General features: G+C 36.0%; 1 protein-coding gene across 1 annotated transcript; it reads left to right on the top strand.

Moving 5' to 3' along the window:
* On the top strand, window positions 1-25,126 carry slc6a2 (solute carrier family 6 member 2). The gene is made up of 15 exons (XM_041992793.1): window positions 1-121; window positions 499-975; window positions 2,308-2,439; window positions 3,593-3,812; window positions 14,023-14,161; window positions 14,549-14,683; window positions 15,372-15,475; window positions 16,954-17,078; window positions 17,210-17,322; window positions 19,143-19,271; window positions 20,013-20,112; window positions 20,754-20,854; window positions 22,046-22,213; window positions 22,917-22,988; window positions 23,279-25,126. The coding sequence occupies exons 2-15, from the start codon at window positions 681-683 to the stop codon at window positions 23,300-23,302; spliced, it is 1,857 nt and encodes a 618-aa protein (XP_041848727.1). The 5' UTR covers window positions 1-121; window positions 499-680; the 3' UTR covers window positions 23,303-25,126.
* Window positions 25,127-26,341: the final 1,215 nt, after the last annotated feature.

The following is a 26,341-nucleotide window of genomic DNA, read 5'->3' as shown; positions in this document are numbered from 1 at the left end:
TTTATCCTCTCTGCTTGAGAAGGCGAGTCTCAAAGTTCCTTCAGAATGGGCAGTCTTCCCTCAGATGCGTCCGGACAACAGCAACATCGGGTCAAAGAGAGGTGTACCTAGCTTTTACCAAGTACGGAGAAGAACCTTTTATTTGCATAGCTATTAATTGCTTTAGGAATTAACTCATATTCAAATAGCTATTTATCTTTCTTAGAAGCTTATGAATCATGTTTTAAGTTGGCAAATTGTTCCGCGTCCGAAGCGCTCAGCGCGTGGTGACGAATTTGGTCTTTCACTTGACACTTGTATCAGACGTCAGTTTTATCTTAATACTGTACTTGCATCAAAAGCACACAGACAATGAGTCTTTCTGCTGTAGGAAGAATAATGTCATATATTCCCGTCTTCCATTCCTAAGCTGTAGGCTTCCCCCTTGTACTTTGTTGAAACTTTACGCACATACCCTAAACCTCTCCAAACTCTCTGTTTCTCTTCCTTTCTCTCCAGTCGATGTACGCGGAGGTGTCACTTGTAGTTTACACGGTGGTCAACCCTTGTTTATCAGGTTTTGTCAGCGGGACAGCGACTCTCAACCCAGCGCCTCGTCGAAGTCCATCAGCTCCGCCAGAACCCGCAGGGGGCCGTGAGAGCACCGCGCCGGTGTGGGCTTCATACGCATCGCAGAGAAGATGAATATCCAGGTTCTGCCGGAGCATAAGCTCTCATCAGTTGCCCCGCTGAAACAGTGCAATGTGGAGAAAAAAGAGGTAGAACTCATACTGGTGAAGGACCAGAATGGTGTCCAGTACACCAGCTCCTCAATCATTCCCACCCCTGGTCACCGCGGTCCGCCTAGATCCACCACTGAAGACGACCGAGAAACTTGGGGCAAGAAAATTGACTTTCTCTTGTCGGTTATTGGCTTCGCTGTGGACCTGGCCAATGTTTGGAGATTTCCTTACTTGTGCTACAAAAATGGAGGAGGTAAGCCATGTGTTTTTGTTGTTTATTGCGCGTAAATATGGAAGGGGATGGTAAACCTAGCGCGCTGTTGTAGCCTAAAGTAAAAACTCACAAGAAAAAAAAATACTAATAAAGTTGTAACTGAGGGACAGAGGCATACTGCAGCTGGCAGTAAGTGGTCAATCTGTAGCCTATTGTTCTATATTTTGCATTTAATTTTTTAAAAGTTTTAATTTTTACCTTCAAATGTTGCAAAAACATTCTGTAATGGCCCTTGAGAGCAAACATCTACTACAGCATTGTTGTTTTAGAAGTGCATATTGAAAATGGGCTGCTTTAATCTCCTCTAATAGTCCCAGGTGTGTTAACGGGGAAGTCTATTTAGCATTCATTGAGAAGATGCCTCATTCTATTTTTTTCAAGGCATGCACATCTAAACTGTATAATTTCAGTCTTTCAGATAATTCATGACAGGTGACAAAATCACTGAGCAGGCAGATGGGTCGCTGGACTAGTGTATTTTCTGATTCATTTAAAAATGTGGGGATTAACTCTGGATACAAGATAACCACTACTTAATCTGTGAATCAGTGTTTTGTGTTTGCAAACTGAAGAAAAAAGCATCTCACTGATTTTTAAAGTAATTTTGAAATGTAATTGTTAATTAGAAAATAGTGAGATATAATCATTTTTCAGTACTATGCCTGATCATCCTGTAGGTTATCTGGCTGCTTCAGCTTGTGTTTGAGCTCACATTTGCACTGTAAATCTGGCTACTGATTGTTTTTACAAACTACTAAGCGGAAGCTGCACCATGGTGAAAAAGAATAAAAATAGTGCACTTTACCTTCAACATTCATGACAACTGATTGCTCACTAGAAGGTGTACCCTGTCCTTTGTTTGTCTGTGTATTCATTCACATGGCAAAAATAAACATGTTGTACTCTGTGCTCCCAGTGGTCAACTTCACCACCAGCCTGTCAATCAAAGTGGCCCTTGGCAAAATGCATTCATTACTGTGGATAATGTGTCATTTGTGATGGACAATGTCAAGAGCAGTTCAATTATAAGAGGTCATATCTTTGTTGGAGGATGTGCTTCTGAGGTGCAGCATGAAAATAGCTTTGAGCCTCCCTGCTAGTATGCTATGAGTTGTTATTTTTCCAAGAAAGTCATGCCCCCTACCACTCCTGCTTCTGTTTTCATTTTGAGGGGGGTGTCTCTTTTTGGCTAGTGCCAATTCCAGTATCAGGCACTCATTGAAATGGACAAATGTTTTTATTTATTTACTTTGAATATTAAGATAAACTGTCAGAAAAATATTTAAATATAATGTCATTCTCTTTTACCAGGTGCCTTTTTGATCCCCTATATTTTTTTCTTGGTAATTGCGGGGATGCCGTTGTTCTATATGGAACTTGCCTTGGGCCAGTACAACAGGGAGGGGGCAGCTACAGTTTGGAAAATATGCCCCGTCTTTAAAGGTGATCTGCAACACACACAAATGCAGAGACACAACACATGAACATGCATGTCTATTAACTTTAACCTATTTGTAACCTCTTAAACAGTGCTACTGAGCCTTTGTTTTTTTTTTTTTTCATTTTTGCTTCTGGAGTGTCTTGCCCTTTAATTTCATCCCTTTCTTCTTGTCCTTTCCCCTTCAGAGGTCCATAACAGTCAGTTGTAACAAAAGCCTGTCACAATAGCTCTTTCATCTGCCTTTAAGAAAGAAACACAACAAAAACCTAATTGTACTTAAACCTTGTTTCTCTGTGCAAATATAATTATTTTAAAATTAATAATACAAAACAAATCCATCCTTGTAAAGGATAGCTAACCATATATATGGGAAGGGAAAAATTATATATACATATATATAAATATATATATATATATATATATTGGATTAAGCTGTTAAAACAGCTTTTAACATTAACTCATTAACTTAAGAAGCTTTGACAGATACTGTCAGTTAAGTATCTATTGAACCAGCACAAGCTGGTGCTTATGTTGGCTTCAGTGTTAAGGCGGGTTTGTTTTTTCCTGCATAGAATGAGAGGATGAAGGGTTTATGGGCTTCTCTGTTCCATGTAAGGACATCACATTCCAGTAGAAACAGAATAACACATCCGAGAATCGACGCCCCAATAACAGCTCAGAATGATGGACAGTGATCATTAATATAATGTAGCTGTGCTAACACTTTTTCTAACTGTTGGTCACTGAGAGATTGGTCTGAACACACACCCTTTGCTAAAGACCAATGAAGAAATAAGTGCACTTTATGGTTCATGATAGGATGATTGAGCAACTTAAGATATGCAGGTCTGCAGGGTCTGTCATGTTATCCGTGATTTATAAACACAGTTGTTTCTTAAGAACTGGCTGAAATGGACCTCTTTTTCATAATTTGAATAAAGAAGAAATCACAATACAAATCCCATTGTAAAAGCAGATGAAGTATTTTCGTCTGAATGTATATTAGGGTGATTTGCAAATGTTTTGTTCTCTCCAACACGAAAGAAAAAAGTTTTTCAGTGTATAACAGGTTAAAAAAAATAAAAAAATTAAATTAAATAAAATAGCACAGTATGAAATAATTTTCTCTTTCACTAATGATGCTATGTTTCTCAGGTGTAGGCTATACTGTGATTGTCATAGCCCTGTACGTTGGCTTCTACTACAACGTCATCATTGCCTGGTCCCTCTACTACCTGTTCTCCTCCATGACTAAGGACCTACCTTGGCTCAGTTGTGGCAACCCCTGGAACAGTCCGAACTGCAATGCATCTATACTTGACAAAAACATATCTTATTCCAAGCACAAGAGCACCCCAGCAACAGAGTACTATGAGTAAGTGATATATAAAATTCATACAAATAATTAATTAGATAAGAGGTTTACTCATACCTAACATTTTTGTAAGGTGACCCTTCAACATTCTGGTAATTCTGTTATGAATAGAATAAAATGCAGTAATAGTTATTCTGTTGTGACTCCATAAGTCTTCATACAATAGTGTTTTTTTTTATTTCTAAGTCATTTAAATGAAATTAAAAAAAATATTCTGTTAGTTCAACAACAAATAGACTTTTCTAATACATCTAAAACTGTTAGTCTAGATAATGTGGTTTAATAATGTAGACAAATATCTACTATGTAGACATACTATTGACTTACTCCTATTTTGTTTTGTTTTTATATATTATAGGAAATATAACATATATATATATATATATATATATATATATATATATATATATATATGAACTTTATTGTTATAGTTGGCATTTTATTTGACTGTAAAGCATTGTGTAAACATTGTTTTTTATCTCAGTGTTCTTTATTAAGTCATTTGACTTTGAACCTGTGGTTTAGACTGGCCATTGCACTCTGCACATGCTCCACCGTTCCCACCACAGACCTTGGCCCACAAGTAACATCAGCTGGTAATGACAGAGAACCACAAGAAATAACATTTGCCTAATTCATATGAGAATGTGAATAAGTAAATTAATAAATTAATAGATAAAAAAGAGGAATGAATGAAAGAAAGATTAAACAAACAACAAACAAAGCACAACATGCATGAAATGCTATTCCATCCATTTTCTTACACTTTTCCAAGATCAAATTATGTAGGCAGCAGGTTTGGGACGGAAACCCAGCCATCCTCCTTAGAATCAGAATCATCCTAATCAGATGTCCATATCACTGCAGCTGTTACCTTTCAGTGTGAAGAAGCAGTTGATCTATTCTCAGCTCCCGAGCCCTGAGGCTGATCCCAGCACTCTCCAAGAGGAACTCTTTTCAGTTATGTTTCCATGATTTTATTCTTGAAGTTCTTACAGTAATTTCATGACCATATGTAAGTGTTGGAATGAAAATGGACCAATGAATTTTGGCTCAGCTCCCACTTCACACAACCTTTTTGATGCTGTTGAAGACAAATTCTTCTTTCCATGTCCAGTCTCCCATCACTAGTTGACATGACCATGACATACTTGAACTCCTCCACTTGAGGCAGTGACTCATCCCTGACCTAAAGAGAGCACTCCACCCTTTTTTGGTTGCGAACCACAACTATGCACGAAATGTAAACAGTAGTAAAGATGCCCATCTTACTGCTGCACATGGTAGTATGATTTTCCATGAGCTATGCTGTCTGTCACTTCTTTCAGTCCATGATGTAATAGGTTAAAAGGAGAAGCCAGGTATTAATAGGAGCATGTTCACCACCTACCATAGAGTAAAAAAAAAATAAATTCCAACAAATAGATTTCCTTGCTGTGTTTATATATTAGAGACTGGTCTGATTAAAGGCCCCTGCTATTTTGCTATGGTATTAGCTCAACTTAGCTGTGCAAGGAAATTAACAATTTGGTTGAGATCACTCACTTAGTCTTACCTGAAAGTGATGTTTTTAAACATGAAACAGTAATAAAGTTGGATATACACTCCCCCTCCCATTTAAAAGTGAACCAATCAGTATAAAGAAGACAACCAAAAAGAAGAATCTGAGAAGACTCAGCCATATGTGTTTGCACTACAAAAGATGTATACATAAAAAGTTCAAATGCACTCTTTGAAGTGCATGAAAAGAGCACCTTCTGTTTATACATCAAAGACAGCCAGTTCTTCCTCAGCTTCTGTGAAGACTGACTGTGCAGCCCAGAGGAAGTCTGTGAAATAACTTGGACAATACACGGGACACATGCTAAGCATGACACACAGAATACACTGAGCATGCTTCATAGCCAATAACCAAGATTGTTAAAGGTCCACTCCTATTCTGCTTAGCAACACAGTCCAATAACATATGTTTATTTAAACAGTACTGATACTTGTAGTCCATTTTCCAAGAAACTCCAAACCTGATATGTCACATAGGTATGTAAACACTTTATATTTATCACAATGAGATCAGTACTTCTGTTAAAGCATAGCTTACAGCAGACCTTCAAAAAAGTGATGCAATAACACCCAAAGAGTAGGCACTGTCTATAAAACTAAAAGTCAAAATATGTCCTCTAGTTGTGTTGTTACACTTTATTTACAGGAAAGAATTCAAGACACATGCGTGGACAGCCTGGCAACAATAGGGTACTTTGAGACTGATCTTCCATCGGGTTTGACACTGTAGGGGACAATAAATCCTCCTGCTTAGCGTACAGGAGCAAGGCCAAGGCACAGCATGAGATAGGCCAACTGAGTCAACAATTCGATCGCTTCACTACTCATACGCCTCTACATCACAAACTCTTTTGAGCTTCATGTGCAGCAAAACTAAACTGTAAAACAAGCTATGAAACGGAACATTCCTTCAGACTGACCCCCCTTGTGCTTTGATGCTTGGTGGACTTTCGGCTAACCGGCTGTGTTGCTTAATACACGTTACAACTTATTTTGAAAGTCTGGCTCATTTATTCTCAATCTGGGGTCCCTGCCCACCTGAGAGGGGCACTAAAGATCACATGGAGTGCTTTAGGTTTTTACAAATGATGCCAAAATTAGATAAGCTCATACAAAAAATTTTACATATTAACTTCTTGTGAAGAATAAATGCATTAAACACTGCTCATACACATGGAAGTACACAACATCTAATTAATATTTCAAATTAAAATACCATACATCACAGGCACATTTACAGTCTTCAGAAAGCCCAAACAACACACACAGAGTTTTGAGTCAAACATAATCCAGCACATTATTTTATTTCTCCATCAAATGGACTTCAGAAATGGAAAAAAAGTGGAGTTGCAACTATTTCCACTGCAGATAGAACAGTTAGGTGACGCTTTGTGTGCATCTCTGACTTTTGTATTCATTTTGCAGGCTAATCAATGTGTTTTGGGAAAACATTTCTTCCTTTTTAAAAAAATGTTTACAAAAAGTTTTCAAAGAAAGCTTTATTTCAACCCCATACTTTCAGGTTTTTCTCCCACTCTGTACTGCATACCTTGACATGTGATTACCAAAAAGTGCATGTACACACATGCTTTTGTGTCCACGTACTTGTAAACTTAGGTGCAGCTTTTTCATAGCAGTAGTTTTGTTATTATCTAAGTGTGAGACCTTACAGGACTCCATTCATTTAAAAAATACTGCATGTACATCCAAAATCTATACATCCATTACAGTTTTTCTCTACAGAAAAATCTAACTTTTTGGATTTTTATTAACTTCTAAGCATAGAAAGTTCTGCACTGAACTCATCAAATGTATTTGCAACTGGTTGCCTACTTAAACATCCAGCAGACATGGCAACATTACATTACCATGAGCTTTACTTTGTGCTTCTGGACATCTGATTTATTCATTTATAACCTTAATTCAACCAGGTTAAAATAAATAAATAAATAAAAACCTCAATGAGATCTAAAATCTCTTTTGCAGAGGCATCCTGGCCACGACTGCACCATTACACTTACACACTAAACATACACATAAATTGAAAGTTTAAATGTAAAATTGTAATGCACCAATAATTAATAAAATAATAAGAAAAATATCAAGTCACAATATACTAAGATGAAAAGGTAAGGAAAAGGATGAAAAGGGAAATGAAATCATGTAGATCTCATCAGCATGTAGTTTGTAGCATTTCTGCTTCTAAATCACATAAAATGTTTTATCAAAATGTTTTAATCAGTTTTTATTAATAAGCTCCACCGATATTAAAAACAGAATCTTAAGAGCAAGAGCTTTTGCTTACTCGATGGTATAATTACTCACATTTGAATGTAAAATTGAGATTATTGTAGCTCTGTAGCCCGTGTAACAAGTTAAATGGATAAAAGCTAAAACACAGATTAACTTCACCAGGCTTATTTTGATAAAAAAACAATGTCCAGTATAAACAGCCTGAGAAACTTTAAAGAGGAATGTACTGAACATCACTACAAATGAGAGGAACCAGAAGGTTACACTATAACATAACAGAAAACAAAACAAAGAAAAAATTTGACTCCCTCGAAGACCTCACTGTGTGAAAAATATGCAAGACATTTTAATGTCGGTTAAAGACAATGCCAAATGTTCACTCTGCCTTTGTTAGAAAAAAATACACTTTTTTAAGGAGACTTGGGTTTACGAACAAAAAAAGATTTTTTGCCTCTAGAGGTCAGCTGGGTATGACTGACTTTTGTCAAGAAATATGACACCTACTTAAAACCATTTTAACTATAACTATTTAGTGCTTTCCTTTAATTCTTTAGTCCTTTAATTTGTTAAAAGTATTGAGGTGTCTCTTACATAGAACACAGAATAACATAAATGCCACCAGATAAACCCACCAGAGATATTTCTGAAAGACCAGAACTTGTTGCTAAAGGATCTTTATAGCAGTGTTCCAGATAGGTGTAGACTGGCTTGTAGCACTGTTTTAGTTACTGTGCAACAGTCTACAATGTGTTAAAAGTTCATGATTCAGTAACTTGTAGTACTTTCAACACTGGGACGTCCACTCCTCAGAAGATTGCGAGTGGTCTTGAATCCTTTCCAGGTGTGAATAATCTTTCTCACTGCAGAATGAAGGAATATTTTAAAAATGGCCATATAACCATTCCCAGCCTGAGAAGCAGAAGCAATTTCTGCTCTGAAATTATTGCTGATGTCAAACAGCTGAATACCCAAAACCTGTAAACTGAAATAACATCTGCCTTTATAGAGATGCTCACACTTCAGTTAATCAATTGCATCTTCTTAGTGTCACCTTATTGTCTTAATTCCCTTAAAAATAGAAAGGATCAACTTTGTTTATATTAACCTTTGCAACACTAATATTGGGCTTCAAGTATGTACAGTTTTTTACACAAATATCCATGATCAATCTTATTGTTCAGTCAGACATTAATGAATAGAATGTAAACTTAGTTGATAAACTGGGCACTGTTTGTTAGTTTCAGCAATCTCTGGTGTAATCACTCAAGCAGACATGATAAAGATCCCGTAAGGAACGCGAGAAAGGTTCTCAGACTCTTTTATTTTTGTTTTTACATTTTTTAAATAATTTAATAAATATAGTGAATGTAATTATCCGATAAAGTTTAGAGCGGAATTATTTTTATGGTTTTTATTTATTTATTATTTCTTAAGAATGTGATGATAATACCTACTCATTTCATCAGCGCCCACACGAATCTCCTCATTTCATGCCAGAGATAACTAGACTACATAAATCAACTTAAACAAAATGATCAAATGACTTAAACACTTAAATTTGCACATGCAATTTAACACATTTGCTGAATTAATTATTTGTGAAAGAACAAGACTAAACCATGTGTAATGTATTATATTAATCAAGTTGAAATTACGTAGAACTCCTCAGCCGTCTCATGATCCTCAGGCCTTTATCCTTTTTATTTATCTTTTGCATGGCCTGTTTCCCGTGTCATAACCAACATTAAAGACGAGGCTGCATGCAATCATATGCCAACCTCAAGTACACAGAGACCGGCTTATGGCAACATTGTGAGAAAAGCAGGACAACTAGCTTTCTGAGTGACGATAAGACTAAATGTGTTTAGACTAACTGGACCATAGGGACCTGCACTGATGTTGTTGTGTGCATTCACAGGATGTGCATCATCAATGCTATCAGATGAGCAAGGAGGCCTTTGGGCTTACAATGCAACACTAACACGAGACCCTCAGGTCAAAGCACAGTCTCTAAATTTCTTTCCCAAAATAAACTGATGTCTTCACACCACTATCTGCCTCCCCAAGGACCTTATAGCTTTGAATTTATTATCTGTCAAAGATAAATAAATGATAAAGTGTTTCACAGATCCTTCATTCCCAAAGGAGTCTGTGTCCGAACATACTTCACTTTGCGTGTTCCTGGGGTTTTTCTGTGTTGTACAGTTGTGTAAGCAACCTGAGTATCTGATCCAAATAAAGTTCCACTGTGTATCAGCCCATAACATCACATGCCAACTAAATTGAGTTTTTCTTCAGGAAAGTTTTAGGGCACATGCAAGGAAAATAAAAGAGTGTTTTAATGTTTTACTCTTGGATATTGCTATCCAAATAAAATCCATCTCACTCTCAGTGCTTTCAGCTCAGGAGCAACATCTAACAAAATGAACAATTTTAAACATTTGATATAGTCTTTCTTTGTTGTTGAATTTATGTTTTCCCATCGCGAGTTCTCATTGGAGCAGACAGAGTTCTTATGAAAACAGACTTTTCCATTAGAATGTGAAATGGATACCAGGAGCAGCTGATCACAACCGATCATGATAAATTATGGCCAATGTTGCTTGTTTTTACTCAAAATAAAATAACGAATAAAGTGCAGGTTCAAAGGATGTATCATCTTCAACAAAAAAGTTCCCTTTCAATGTGTGTTTTATGCATAACTACTTTTTTCTGTTAGTGACACCTATTTATATAACAATCTAATAACTGAATGAAAACATGCTCTGACATATAACACAAAACCACATGGCACTTAAGCCACAGATATATTTCCAGGAACCCATACATTTTAAAGGATTTTTTTTTCTTTCTTTCTTTGCAGGGTCACTTTCTATTTGTACTTGGATGTTACCATCCTACCCTGAAGGATTACATCTCAGGCTAAACAGTTAATTTTTATTGCTGCGTTTAGCCTAAGCCTACTGCCGCTTAAAAGCAGGGTACATGCGCCTTGAATTTCATTATTGTGACTCATAAAAGTTAATGGTAAAAGATGTGATAATGTCAAGGTATTTGACTTAGGTTAACATAACATGAAAGCAGTAATTTGTCCTTTTTTAATCTCTGCAGCAGAGATGGCACCACAAACTTTGCCAAACATTTGGAGACTGCACATGATGAATCCTAGTGTTGTTCATTGGGGGGGGAGAAAGAAAACAAACAGCTCCATCATCTAACTTCTCCTGAAAGCCAAAGTTGTTTGTTTTAAACAAGCGGGAAGCAATGTGTTAGCCCTTGTGCTCTAGACTATTCTTCAAATTTCCCACCTGAAAAAACATCCCTAAATTTAGTCAGTAACAGCTGCAAAACTGTGAGGTCAAAATGAATGAGGTTGGGCTCCAAAGAATACAGCAAGTCTTCTTGCTCTTATCTCAAGGCCAAAGTAAAATCAGAAAAACTCCTCAGAAGAATAGCTATATTTTACATTCTTTTTTGATCAAAACTTTAAATTATAGATTTATTGAAAGCATCAGAGAGTGAGTAGAAGCTGATGTAATGTACCATAGTAAATGTTACATAATTTCTTGTCAGAGTATCAGGCAGTTTCATCAGCTACGACAGCACACATATTAAAAAATGGCAGATACTTTATTAAAGCAGATATGATATAATATGATCCAGATAGAGCAACCTCCGGAGTGGAAGTGCTCATGTAAATTTTCTCATCTGGTCCACTTTTAAATGAACTGCATCCCATTTTATAAGGCATATCAAGTAATCTGTAGCTTGACAGATGAATCCAAGTACAGGTCTACAGAGCTGTATTTTCTTCTTTTTGACCAAATTGGCTCCAATAATTGAAGGTAATGTATCACATAAACTTTACCCCATTGTAAACTACAGTTGTACACATCCTTCCCACTACTCTACAGCAGACATTCCAATAAAAGAGCTTGCAGCTGGAAACAATATTTAGGCAGGGAAGGAAGAGACACCATTTTTCTTCCCTTGTTTCATTGTATCATAAAACACTTGAGTCGTTTTATGCTCACTTTGACCTGACAGCATGTTTAGCTGAAGGAAAATGGTTGATAACAGTGAAACAATAACAAAGTAATCACTGACACTTTCAAAGCATTTGAATTAAAGTGAAAATGGAGAAAGAGTTGAACAAATGGGTGCTTAACCAACTACATACAACTTGCACCTGCACTGAGCATAGATGTTGATAAAAGATGACAAATGAACATAGGTGATGAAGAAGATTCAGATTTGTTGGAAGATATTTGACTTTGCTTAGTCCAGTGATAAACTGATGTGATATGAAAGTAGCAAGCTGGAAATGCTGACTGAGGGTGCGGTGCTGTCATGCCTCTCCCCCAGTCTTTTACTCCCATCTTCCCCACTGACACCTGTATGCAGGCTGTTTTTAAAACTTGCATTGCTATTGTAGAGCCTGGGTGGGGTTGTTCAACAATAAAACATGTCTAACAATTAGATGCGGCCAAAGAAAACACACACCGGACTATTTACATTTAATGGGTGTCAAATTTTGCACATGCTAAGCTTAGGAAGACTTAAAGTACATTGCTAAAAGAGGGAGTTTTGGCTCCCTCTTCAACATATATGTTATGTGAATAATAGTTACCCATTAATTAGAAGTAGATGACACTTTTCTCATTTTCAAAATTTAAAATGGATTTTTATTTTGAGTCATTACATTTCCTGTTTAAAAAAATGGTGGCAGCAAAAAATTTGATGACACTGCATTATCAATACGCAGTGACAGCAACTATCACACCTTGCAAAAGTTTCTTGTGACCTTCACACATTTTGTCACTGCACACATCACTAGTCCAGAGAGATGGGTCAAAATAATCCAACAAGATCGCTAAAGTCTTACTTTACTTTACTTTACTTTTGTAAAAACTAACAATTCAAAGCTTTTGAGGTGTTTTACATCCTGCACCTCTCCTTTATTCACGGAACAATTTTACAAAAAATTAACCAAACAAACAAAAAAGTGCAGCAGCTTAAACAAAATGTTAAGTAAAAAACTTTTTTTTTTTTTTTTAATTCATCCATCCATCAATGATCTGTATCTGCTTATTCCGGTGCAGGGTCACAAGGAGCTGGAGAATATCCCAGCAGCTAATTCATCACAGGGCCAAGATTCAGGACTCAAACTTTATTATCCCGCAGGAGGAAGTTTTGTTTCCTGCCAGCAATGAACAAATATAAAAAAGATTTTAAAAAACATTCACACAAAAATCATAAATACATGTACAAAAATACACAAAAACATATGGTCACATGACACTATTTGAAAGGCTAATGGTACGTTGAGACAAACAACCTCTCACTCCGAGGGAGAAACCAATTAATCTAGAAAACCTTTTTAAGGACCGTGAGAGGAAGCCAGAGTACCAAAAGAGAATCCATAAATGCATATAAGGAGAACATTTACACTCCACACAGAAAGGCCACCCTGCAGCCTGAAAAAATAGTATAACTTATTAAATGTCTTCTAAAGTCAGTACTTTTGTAACAGTTGTGAAGTTTTTATAAAATCCCACAAAAATCTGCAATTTGTTGATTTGGTTTAACTTTGTGTCCATTTTGGCTAAGTACAATATTTCCACTTCTGTTGCTGTTAGCTGTTTCTCCTTTTTATGTGCCCTACATTTTCCACAGAAGACAGCTCTGGACAACAGGCAAGCCGGTAAAGCACACACATTTTGTCTTTGAATCAATGCTGTTGTAAGTTATGTAGAACAAAGTCTGGCATTGTCCTGCTGAAATAACTACAAAGACACCGCCTTGCTGGCAGCATACGTGTCTTTAAAATTCAAATATATAGGACTGCATCAGTGGTAAACCATCACACATATGCAAGTCACCCATGTCATGCTCACTGACCCATACAATCACAGATGCTTGCTTTTAAGTTTTTTACTGATCAAAGAACAGTCTTTCTTGCCTTTGGCATGTAGAACCAGACATCTGTTCCTCTCCTACAAAAAACTGAAATATAGACTCATCTGACTACAGAGCACATGCCCTCTGTTCATTTGAGATGAGCTTGTGCCCAAAGTACTGGGCAGCGTTTCTGCAGAGCTGATATATGGCCTCTCTTTTTTGCGTAATACAGTTTCCAGTTCATTTTTGAATACTCCTGAGTCCATGTGGCTACACTGGTCAACGTGGCATGACAGCTTTCGACACTGATTTCCAACCTTTTAAACGCTGAGATAGCACAAGCCTCTCTGAAACTTGTCACTGTGTGTGAATATATATATATATATATATATATATATATATATATATATATATATATATATATATATATATATATATATATATATGTATGTATATATATATATATATATATCTATATATGTCTGTTTTTCTGCAGACGGGGTGTGCTCCATCTCCATGAAAGTAAAGGTATTCATGACCTGGGTTGGCCTCGCTGGGAGTTAACTTTGTGCTTGGTTGTAGTCGTCTTCGTCCTCTTCTTCAGCCTGTGGAAAGGTGTAAAGTCTTCAGGAAAGGTACAGACCAGGACCACCAAACAACAACTGTTGTTTTCTTCAACAAAAATGAACTTTTGTAGAAGCATCTGGTTGTAGCTAGCTCAAGTTTTGGAACTACATGCAAGGTATGATAAACACTGTGGCTACTCTACCTTATGTGTTCTTTTTTCAGCACTGTACAATTAATTTACAGCAACAAACACTACAATTTTAGGATGCAATTGCAGGACTTTTGCAATTATTGAATTTACAGCTGCACACTGGCGTAGCTAATCATATTGTAAGAAAAGGGGAGAGGGATTTTCTTTTCTTACTGTATATCAACAACCACAATCTGTGTCTCTTTATTTGGAGATTGGTTAATTAAAGATTATGGAAATTTTTTTCTCTGTTTCTTCTCTTTAGGTGGTGTACATCACTGCTACTATGCCCTATGTAGTCTTGTTTGTGCTCCTCATCCGAGGCATAACTCTCCCAGGGTCGATCAATGGCATCAGAGCCTACCTCAACGTTGACTTCAATCGACTCAAAAATCTGGAGGTACGAGACAGTCCTTCTCAGCAACATTTGCATCAATAAGTGTGGGAATTTAAAAAAAAGTTTAAAAAATGTTATTCTTGGTGTCAAATTCCAAGTTTTATTGCTGGACAGATCTTCACTTTTGAGTTACATTAACCTCTGGTTCTGCGTAAAAACTCATGGGACTCTCAGATCTGTTTGCCTATGTTACATGCTATGAGTAACATTTTTGTCTGGATTGATTTAAAAAGTCCCCCATCTGTATTACTGTAATACACCTGGTGGAGTATCAAATGTTATGAGGGGTTAAAGGCTAGATTCCTTTGGTGCCTCCAATACTGAATGTACGTATAGAATGGGAATGAACACACTTTATAATCCCCTGTCAGATACAATCTTCACCCAGCTAAGCTCATGTAATTGTGAAATGGTTGAGAAAAAGCATTTGTGGGCCTCATGTTTTAATGTAGTCATGTTTTGTGAACCAGAGCCAGGAGTTCCTAGCTGATAACAAAGATTACAAAGGTAACAAAAAAATGTGTTCACCAAATAAAACAATGCAGCTGGTTTACAGTAAATTTGGAATAGTGATCATAGCAAATTAAATATTAAAAATTCTAGTTTATAATAAACTCAGCCTGCAGCTATAGAGTATTTTAGTGTCGATTTAAAGTTTTCTTTTTCTCTTGTTACTTTTGCTCACCTATAGGTGTGGATTGATGCTGCCACCCAAATTTTTTATTCATTGGGAGCAGGATTTGGTGTTCTCATTGCATTTGCCAGCTATAACAAGATTGACAACAACTGCTACAGGTAAGGGGTTTTATACTGATAGCAAGCAAAAAGTCCACAAATACTCCTTGCTGTTTCCAAGCAGCCTGCCTTTTCCACAGCAGAGGGGAGGCTAATCTGTCCAGCTTACTCCGCTGTACGGATGTATGAGGAAAGATAAAGCGCAGGCCAGAAAGGGTTGCCAGATGATAGCCAAAGGCTGTGTGTTGGCTTGTGTCATAGAACTGCTGTTACTCAGAAGAAACCAGGCATTACATTTTAAGCTTTGCTTATCTTTTAATGCTTTAATAGAATGTGGTGGTGTTGGAGTTAGATGCTGTTGACTAAACAGCAGACAAAAGATGTCTTGCTGGAGCAACACAAAATCTCAACAACAGTGATTGCTTAAGTCATTCCACCCTCGCAGTACCCCAAACTGTAAACTATAATAATCATTATAAAATAAATTACCTCTTAGTGGGTGTCACGCAATGCAGTATCTTCATGAAGCCTTCCAAGATTAGCAGGTGCTGTATTGCGTGCTATATGTGATATGAACCCCTCCTTTCTTGTCCTGTCTCATTCCCTTCACTCTCTTCAGCCCCAAACTGGGCCTCTTCGGCCTCTCTCATGTCCCACTCAGAATTATGCATGGACTTTTGGCAGGTGGGATTTGCATTATGCCCTTTGTGGCAAATGAGCACATTTGAACTAGGTGAACGGCTATGGCTTGGAAGAGAACTAAATAAAAATATGTTTAAATGTGAACACTGATGGTGGAAATCTGGATGAGGTATAGTGCAGTGAATAAGTGCATCCTCCTTTACAACTGTTTGCAACATCAAATCTAAAGTGAAAACAAAAAATGCGACTTTAAAATTTCTGGAAAATGTAGAACCTTCAGTTTTAGATTGGACACAAATGTTTTATTTCTTTTCTCTGTTATAGTGATAATTTGTCAAATCATGTTTGTGTACGTGTGCAGTGACCTGAAAGACGAGACAGCAGGGTCGTGTTTGTTAAAACATCTACAAAAATGTTTAAAGCCTTCACACAATACAAAAAGAAGAAAAGTAAGAGGGGAAGTCAAATGGAAGGAAATTGTTCATTGAGGTTTCTGCTCTCTAAATCCGAAGGTGGCTGAGGTCAAATTGATCTTATTCATCCTGTCAGTGGCCACGGAGCAGCACTCTAATTACAGATTAAACCACCGAGCAGGAGCAGAGAACAAAAGCCTCTGCTTAATTTAACAGTCCTCATCAGGAGATCAACCCATGAAACACTTGAAAGATGTCAAGTAACGGACGACCCTATTCTATTTTAGCTTAACCTAAAAAGAACTGCACTTATTTAAGAGGACATGTTACACAAAGGGTTGAAAAATGATTTAAATAAATCCAAATTAAATACAAATGTCAAATAAAAATTAAGACCTTGAAGAAAAAATCTAATATTCATAAAGAGAAACCCAGATTTATTTTAAATTTTTGTATTAATTAAATTTTTTATTTCATCTATAGGGATGCTCTCTTGACCAGCACTGTGAACTGCGTCACTAGTTTCTTCTCAGGGTTTGCCATTTTCTCTGTGCTTGGATACATGGCTGAAAAACATAACGTAGAGATAAAAGATGTGGCAACAGAAGGTGAGTTCTGGTATTTCTCTATTCTGATAGTATTAGTTGAATTCCTATTAAATATCACCAGATCAAAATAATGCATTGCTATTTTACAGCACTTGCAGTGATGAAAATCAAACTGTTTGTTGTACATACAGGGGCAGGTTTGGTGTTTATCATCTACCCTGAGGCTATTTCTACACTCCCTGGCTCAACATTTTGGGCTATCCTCTTCTTTATCATGTTGCTGACTTTGGGCATTGACAGTTCGGTGAGTACCATGGACCACTTCATCTCCATACTGTAAAATCATTAATTAATGACCTAAAATACTAAATTAATATCACCTTTTTGTGGATATATTATTTAAATGAATGAATGTGGCAAATCTAGGAGGTTAGTTGTGACACAAGCATAATGGGTATTGTGATACAAATGTATAAGTGAACTTAGTAAATATAAGGTTATAGCAAAGTCTCCCACCTTTATAATTCATCTATTGTAATTTCCCCCTGGGATTAATAAAGTATTTACATAAAATCTTACTTTAAAAAGTCTGTAATTCAGTTAGACTTGACAAGTCAGTCACTGCAGATATTGTCATGCAGGGTTACCTCTTTAATATTGTTCTTGCATTTTAACAGCGTCCACACCAGAAGCTGCTGGGTAGCTGTTGTGGATAAGACAGCGGTACAAGAGTTTTGTTAGTTAAGAGTCGCAGCATTAAGAATAATTTTTGAACTTTGAAAAGCTTTATGTTTTGTTGATATGTAAAACCTAACTTTTCACATCTATGCAATACCTACTTGTTCAATTTCACACTAAATGGCAGTCTCCATCTCCTAGTTGCTGCTTTTCTTAACACATCTACAGATATTTTCTCTTTCATTTTGATTAGTTTAAACTCCAAAATATAACTGTAATAAAATCACAAATAAGGAAAATCAAAGTTAGAGATACACACAATGTAGTTTTGATTAGGTACATTCCATTTTAAGATTTCAACTATGTCATTCTGACTGCAGTGTAAATAATATAGTTAATATTCATCATGATAAAATACCAAAAAAAAAAGCACATTTCATTTCTGAAACATATACTGTTTTTAATAAATAATTTTTTAATAAATAAACATTTTTTTGGTAAATATTGAATCAAGGCAAAAAATATTTCAAACAAATGTTGGTAGCTGATTAAAAGCATGAAATCAACCAATTTAGTAAAAAAAGTAACAAAAGAAAAGTGCACTACATGCATCTTAACATTATACATACCAGCATTAAATCAATGTAGATTTACTACAATTGTTCTTTTTTTTCCACCCTTCTGCAGGAGTGGAATAAACCAAGGGCCTTTCAGAAAGTCTGATTTTTTTTATATAAGTCGTACTTTGTCTAAAACTGTGCATATCATGCTGATAAAATCAACTTAAAAATTACTCTTGAAAACATTCCTTTAATTCAAAGCTTTATGAGCACCCAGCCCATGTCGGATCCATAATTTGCTTCACTGTGACAGCCCTGTGCTTGCAGTGCTGGTGGCTATATGTTTACATGGTTCTTCAGTGGTGTAGACATTCATAAAAGTCTGTGGTAAAGAGTTAATCTTAAATTAGGGATAATTTGCATCATTTCTGGCCTAGACCTCAGAAAAACAGTGTCATGAACATGAACAGACTGGTATATGTGGAGCTCCCATTGGGATAGTAATGATTATCCATGAATAATAGCAGAGGACTTTTGAAGCTCATTTTCCCATTTCACTTGTCATTAGTGGAAACTTAATGTTTGTTTGCACATGCACTTTTTACAGCGTCGTCATTGAGAAAATGCACAATTATTTTTTTTAAATAAAATTGCACTGGCTTTGAGATCTGTGAGCTTTCCATAACCTACATTCATAAAAATAAAGTAGTAATGTCCAACAAAACAAGTCAAAAATACATATGAACTGTGGATTTTTTTTAACATTACCGTAATAGATAATTAAATTCCAAAGTAAAAGCAAATTATACTTATATCACACACACACACAAAATCACAATATAATTCTTTTAAACTGCTGATCAATATGTCTGTCTGTGTTTCCCAGATGGGTGGCATGGAGGCAGTCCTCACAGGCCTGACAGATGACTTTAAGATTCTCAAGAGAAACAGAAAGCTCTTCACCTTTGCCACAGCCTTCGGGACCTTCCTCATTGCCCTCTTCTGCATTACTAATGTCAGTATCTGTTATTAGTAACTTTAGTAAATATAGTTCTGAATATTTTAATTTGGTAAGAAATACGGCAAGTTCTGCAGTGCCAAGCATGAGAAGTAAGTGGGTTAACTGCACTTGACTCTTAAATCTCATGATGTTCTGGTATCATAGAAAAAATGTTTGAGAAAGCTGAACAACTCAGTGTAAGAAATTATAATTAGGAGCTATTGTATCACACTCTGATAATAAATTAGGATTGAATTAAAGCGGTGACCTGGATGACGGCAAATCATTTTCTCTGTGGCCGCTATTCATTCAGATGGACTCAGCAGCAACGAAAACATTACCAGTTACCGAGATGCAAAGTCTGGAGATAGAAGAGTATATGAAATGATATGTTACTGATTCACATGGTTTCTTCCTTTAATCAAATCATTGAAAAATATGAAGAAAGTCAGTGATTCATTTTGCAAGCAAGTGCCTGGTAAAAGTCACAGAATGTACTGCTGTGGATACAAATCAAAGATTTATTGCACAAAAGCTCAAACGTACAAGGAATATTTCCACGTGTGTTGAGGCAAACAAGGTAAATTATAGGCCCTGCAAAGTGTAATAAGAATATTCATTAAATTATAGTTGACAGACTGGAAAGGACTCTTGCTGATTGACTGCACACAAGGGTTTACTCATCTTAAAAAAGATTTACTAACAGGCCACACACTCAGAAACACTAAATTTTATTTTTCCTTTCCTCCCCTGTAGGGTGGGATCTATATTCTGACCTTGCTAGATACCTATGCAGCAGGGACCTCTATACTTTTTGGAGTGTTGATCGAGGCTATCGGAGTGTCATGGTTTTATGGTAAGAAATCCACTGCTAATTATAGAAACACTTATTTTACCACAGACTGCCAAAGGCAACATAAGTAATTAGTCATGAAATATTTAATGAAATAAAAATAGCAGGATGAAAATTAAATATTGAAGGCACTCACCACATTTGCCATCATTTTAAGGACATAACAACAATAGAAACTGAAAACGTGAAAGAAGTGTCAAATATGGTACAAAAGGGGAGTGGGGGGCAAAGGCTAATTGAAGGGAGGTGGGGGGGGGGGGGTCAGGTTCAGCATAGCAGAAAGTTTTAAAATTGAATATTGCATGACATAGTTGGTCTGTCTTGCCTATTAAGTTGTATACTTCGTCTACCAAGCCAACGTCACTGAAGGTGGAATTCCTTGGTGGAATAACCAAGTAAATGTGTATAACAACATGGCAGTCTTGATGAGATAATTAAGTAAATACGTCAAAAGCACATGATTTTCTTTTTCAAATTAAGGTCAATTTAGAGGAGAAAACCTATGCATGTTAGAATCCCCCCTGTTGTCCAATGAAACTACATATTTGGCACCAAAAAACTTGTTGTGGCCCCTGGTGTTTGAATATCAATTGTCTATAACTCCACTCTCCAAGTAGCCATTTAACTTTTCATGCTCCCTGCAGGTGTGGACCGCTTCAGTGAAGATATAGAGCGAATGATGGGCTTTAGGCCAGGACTATACTGGAGGCTCTGCTGGAAATTTGTCAGCCCAGCTTTCCTGTTGGTGAGAGAGAGATAAAATGAGACCCAACATATAAACTCAACCTGAGTAGTTAAGACACTCACTGACACAATGTTAACTCTCTTATTTATTACATTGAACAGAGAATTAGACTTTTGATTGCATCTACATCAGAATGAACAACAAAAGTAAATTAAACTAATGCAATAAGATGAAAAACACACATGAGAAAGCAGTCATTTACCATCACAGAGATATAGATTCAATCATGGGCAGTTATGCTTGTTGCTTGTACCTAGAAGCATGGTGGGAAAGAGGAAGATAAGTTGAACCACAGTGCACCCCTTGATGAGTTCTTTGCTGGCAGGTAAACTTAGTTGTGTGGGACTCCACGTGCTTTAGAGGAAGCACATGGCTGTGTCCACTATTATCCCTGGGTGGGTGTAGACCACCATGTGCTTCCTTTCAAATAAATAGCTGTCTGCACCCTCCCCTGGACAATAGTAGAAATTGGTAGGATTAAGCACAATATGTCACCGCACATTGTTAGAAAAAGAAGAAACTAAAACCTAAATAACTAATGTTTCCATTTATATATATATATATATATATATATATATATATATATATATATATATATATATATATATATATAATCCATTTAAAAATCAGCAGTTTTATGAGATGCTTGTGCACATTTTAGAAAGTGTGCAGTGAGTACTAAATCTTGGAAATGCTGGAGTCGCTTCATGAAGTACGAGACCGCATCATGTTGTTATCAGGGCTCTGAGGGTTTTTGTCAAATACTCTTGTTGTTAAGGACAGTATTCTGACTGTTTGATGTCATTACCCAGCTGACTGATGACTGAATGTTAGCTTTAACAGATACTTCATACTCTTATTAGATGATGGATAACAATCTAAACCATCTAAACTGCCTGAAACATTTGCATCGTACTGCACACCAACCGCTGATCTGTAGTTCCCTTTTAGTTTTTATGTGTAACTATATTTTTTAAGGGGTTTTACAGAAAAAGGGGGAGCGGTCTTGCAGTCTAAACAAGCTCAGTTCAGTTACACAAATACATTTTTTAGAGGATCTGCAGAGGAACTTTAATGTTGAACATCAGTAAAAATATTATAAGCAGAGCCAATGCAAACATGTCTAACACTTCAAATGTGTCTGCTTTGTGTGTTTTTTTTTTTTTTTTTCCTTTTTTTCTTCTCTTGCAGTTTGTGGTAATAGCTAGTACTGTAAAATCAACAGGGCTGAAGTATGATGACTATGTCTTCCCTAATTGGTCCAATCTTCTGGGCTGGGGTGTGGCCATGTCCTCCATGCTGTTTGTTCCTCTTTACGCCATTTATAAATTCTGCATTTTACCAGGAACTTTCAAAGAGGTCTGTATCAAAGCACTTCTGTTACAACTTGTAAAAAAAAAAAAGAAAAAAAAAAAAAAAGACGTACAGAAATTTTAGATATAGTATAAACATTTTTGTGGGCATCTGAAAGATCCGAGCTGACTGAAAGGTTTGGCTGGATGCTTTGTGGCATAGAAGGAAGATAGTTTCTTCCAGATCAAGCACTTTTGTAGGAAGCATGGAGTTTATGATTGCAATCATCAAAGCAGAGAACAGATATTTTTATTCCACAGCAACCAACCAGTGTCATCTTCAATCAGCCGTGACAGTTCCCACATCTCACTGGTATTTCCTGTTGATATTCAGGGCTGTCAAGGATAGTCAAGGAAGTCAAGCTTTTTCATAGCTTCTGAGGATATACAGTATGCTTTCCCTCAAAACATATGACTTTGTTAATTTGATTTTTTTTGCAACCTTCTTGTGGACAGCCAGAATAAACATTTCTGAAGTTGTTGAGAAGAATTTCACAAAGAAAACTGTTCTGATGAAATTTGATTACACTGCCTATTTCATCCCTAGGAATACCTGATCTTTGTAGTTGAGAAAAAAGCGAGTAAAAATGTCTAAATATGTGAAAAAAATTCATCATGTTAAAGTTGGTGTTTATTTCTGTTTTTTAGATCTCATAACTACTGTGAATGGAAATGGGAATGACGTTGTTATTATAATGCTTGTTTTGCAGAGGATAGCTTATTGCATCACTCCAGAATATGAACATCATATGGTGGCTGAAGGAAATGTACGACAGTTCAAAGTGAGTGCAACATTTTGTGCTTTTGTGACAGCTTAACCATTGAAATAACGCAAATTGATGTGAATGATGTAGGTTACAGAACATTTGCTTATTTGGGCATTGATTTCTGCAAGGATGCTTGTAACGAGCCTTTTAATATTTCAGCTTAGACAGACACAAATACGGTAGATGGTGCTGTTCTTAATTGGATTAGGAACAGGCTCTGGGAAGTGACAAAAGTGGGACTGGTAAAACCAAATGTACTATGTCATTAGGTTATAATACAATTGAACCTTTGTTCTGTTTTCCAGCTCAGACACTGGTTGGCCATTTGATCGCATCTACCCAGAACTCTTTTATCCACCAGTTGGAGTTTCTGTGTGCCAACAGTGGTCAGACAGACAAGAAGAGCAACAGGCTCCAGTTTCTTTTAGCAGCCTCTTACTTCTTCTGTATTTACCACATGAGGCCTTTTTTTTGTCAATAGTGGCCTCAAGCACTTTGATTTCAGAGTTATGCCTGATAGCATTCTGAAACCATCCTACAACTTCATCTACTACTTCAACTCATAAGGGAGGGGCAAGTCATGGAAAATTTACACTTACTTCCATGTGAACATAATAATGGTTTTTATATCTAACTTTTATTAATGATATCAGTCATTACTTTTAGATTGTGTTGTTACTAATTACCTCTTGGAAGGGATCAAAACTATAGCTAGAATCTAACCCCATCCCCCCCCCATTTATCTGTGTATTACTATACAGGGGATCAAAATATATTAAATAACGTCAGTGATTGTTTATTTTAGCATTGTTGTAGGAAGTTTATTTTGCCTCATTCTGTTAGCACAGTGGCTTATCTCTGTCAGTGCCTTATTAAATGAGACTCTCCATCATTCCTATAGTCCATACAGAAAGAAAAAGAATAAACTGTGTTGACTCAGGAACCCAAAAAAATCAAAACAGTTGTGGATGGCAATCTCTTGTGTTTGTCTTAGCTCATTGACATTATCATCAAAGAGCTGGAGGTCAACAGCTCATTGAGTTCAAGTTGTTTAGCAAAGAAGAAAACAGGCCAGACATAATGTTTTTGTCACATTGTATTACTGGAAAGGGAATAACACATACATTTTACCAAGCTTTTGAAGAATTGAGTGTGGCTTCATGAACTGTTATGCTTCAAAAAGCTGGACTAATAAGTCTCAGTCTAAAAGAGAGACTAATGTAAAACTTGTTCAGTGCCTGGCTACTTCCTTAGAGAGCAGTGGGGGGAAAAAAAATCACCAAACAAATGGCGTTACTGTTACAGATAGTTTTGTGTTATTGTTCTGTGATATATTAGTTTGGCATTTTTGTCTTATCAGTTTTTCTAAAGAATAGCTGTGGCTTTTCCTCCAAAGAAAAAAAAGGGGAGACAGTATATTGGGTGTGTATTGTTTTTTTGTGTTTTTTTTTTTTTTGTTGTTGTTGTTTTTTGTAACCATACAATTTGCTATTGATGTACAATTCACTGAATACCTTATTTCATTGTATTGTATATTAATTAGTATTGTAACTGTATGGCAGCAACTTTTATATTTTCATTTAAAGTATTCAACTTATAACTTATGGTGTTTTTATCACCATATAAGTGCCAGCATGTTCCTTTGGAGTGAAATTTTTATCTTCTGTTTTTTCTTTTTTTAAATTTAGGTATTAGAATGAAGTTAAATTTAACCGTGAATCATGATACAACACCCCTGAAAGGAATAAAGCCACACAGTCACACAAAAAAAGAAAGTACAATTATATGTGGAATATATAAGGAGACATAAAAATATATAAATATATTCTTTTGTTATATCTAATCTTGTATTTATCAAATTGTTTATAGCAAATTGTGAATGTAAAGTATTTTAAATGTAACTGTCCATAGTTATAACATGGTGTTTGATGTATAACTAAGATGAACTATTTAGAAAAGAAAAATATTCTTCAATGTAACCCTGGGCTACTTTGTCACGTACATGTGAACAAATACACCCTGGATCTCCTGGACCATGTTTACAGAAATACTGTGTACAATAGCAATGTCCTGTTAAACGTGAGTGACAACTGTCTAAGAAGAAATCTGCAGTATTCACATTACAAAAAAATAAAGAATTTCTCCTAAACACACCTAAAGACCATGTGATTTGTGCGTTCATTTTATGTTGTCAGTTCAGAGAGAAACTTGACAAACCACATTTTGTATTGTAGTTTAGAGGCCTCTCTTAAAAGAGGATTGCATCTTAACTCCCTAATTCTACCTTTGTTAGCCATCTGTGTCACTGCCATGGAGGTCTTCAGTGCTCATTCTTTGCAGCTTTACTGTCATGTTCAGTGTTTCTCTCCTACACACAGATCCAGGTTCTGGATCATCAGTTATGCATGAAGAAATACTGAAGTGATGCTGTAAATCCAAAACTTGCACTATTCTTTTATTACACATGGCTGGGTGACATTGTTACACTGTGAAACTAATAAACACACTGACATCTTCAATTATTCGTTGTCACAGTTCCATTTTAAACACATGGTTTTATTTGTATATCACAATTCAACGACAGGGTGATTCAAAATGCTTTACAGAGACAGTGAAACATCAGAAAACAATAAGTATAGTTTAAAATCAAAAACCAAAGAGAAAGGAAAAAGAAAAATGGTAATATAAGAAAGAATGCTTTGCACTGGTGATTAGCCAAGGGATATATGCAGGAACAAAAGAAATTCCTAAGCAACAGTACAGTGCCAGTGAAAGCATATGTGGAGCGCTGGAATAATGATAATTATACTAATAATAAAATAAATAAAAAACTATCAAAATACTGTAATAATTCATTGAGTAGAATAAGCTATTTACACCTTAATGGTACTTTAAGAAACATGAAACAGAAATAAAAACTATAATAACCTATCTTTGACAAAGGGTCATAGAAGCTTGGCTTTAATATAAAAGGGTTTCTGTGGTTTAGTTTGTCCCGGTCGGGGGAAAGTTGTAAGAAGCCATGGGGTAAGTTGCAAGGAATAGAGAAATAAAAATCTCAGTTATTGTCAATTCAGGCTAGTATTAAGCTGCCTGTTTTCTATGCCACTAAATGCTACATGGCTTTATATGCTAAAGCTTTTCTGGGACAAACTTGAAAATAGTTTTTAAATACTAATTAGTCTTAATTACTTTACCCATGTTTTTCTTTTTTAATAAAAGTACACTCCACATAGACACAGTAGGTGGGCCAAATGGCTCATCTTACCATACTCTGCCCTATTAACGAACTATTATATATATATATATATATATATATATATATATATATATATATATATATATATATATATGTATAAAGATGGAGG

This window comes from Melanotaenia boesemani, chromosome 1, assembly GCF_017639745.1.
Source record: "Melanotaenia boesemani isolate fMelBoe1 chromosome 1, fMelBoe1.pri, whole genome shotgun sequence".
NCBI classification, from domain to species: Eukaryota; Metazoa; Chordata; class Actinopteri; order Atheriniformes; family Melanotaeniidae; genus Melanotaenia; species Melanotaenia boesemani.
Note: the sequence above shows the minus strand (reverse complement) of the source record. Positions and strands in the feature narration are given on the sequence as shown.

Excerpts from the sequence above, each read along its gene's own strand:
- slc6a2 (XM_041992793.1), top strand. The coding sequence starts at position 681 with ATGAATATCCAGGTTCTGCCGGAGCATAAGCTCTCATCAGTTGCCCCG. Across the intron at positions 3,813-14,022 it reads CCAGCAACAGAGTACTATGA|ACGGGGTGTGCTCCATCTCC; the intron begins GTAAGTGATATA and ends GTTTTTCTGCAG. Across the intron at positions 22,214-22,916 it reads TACCAGGAACTTTCAAAGAG|AGGATAGCTTATTGCATCAC; the intron begins GTCTGTATCAAA and ends CTTGTTTTGCAG.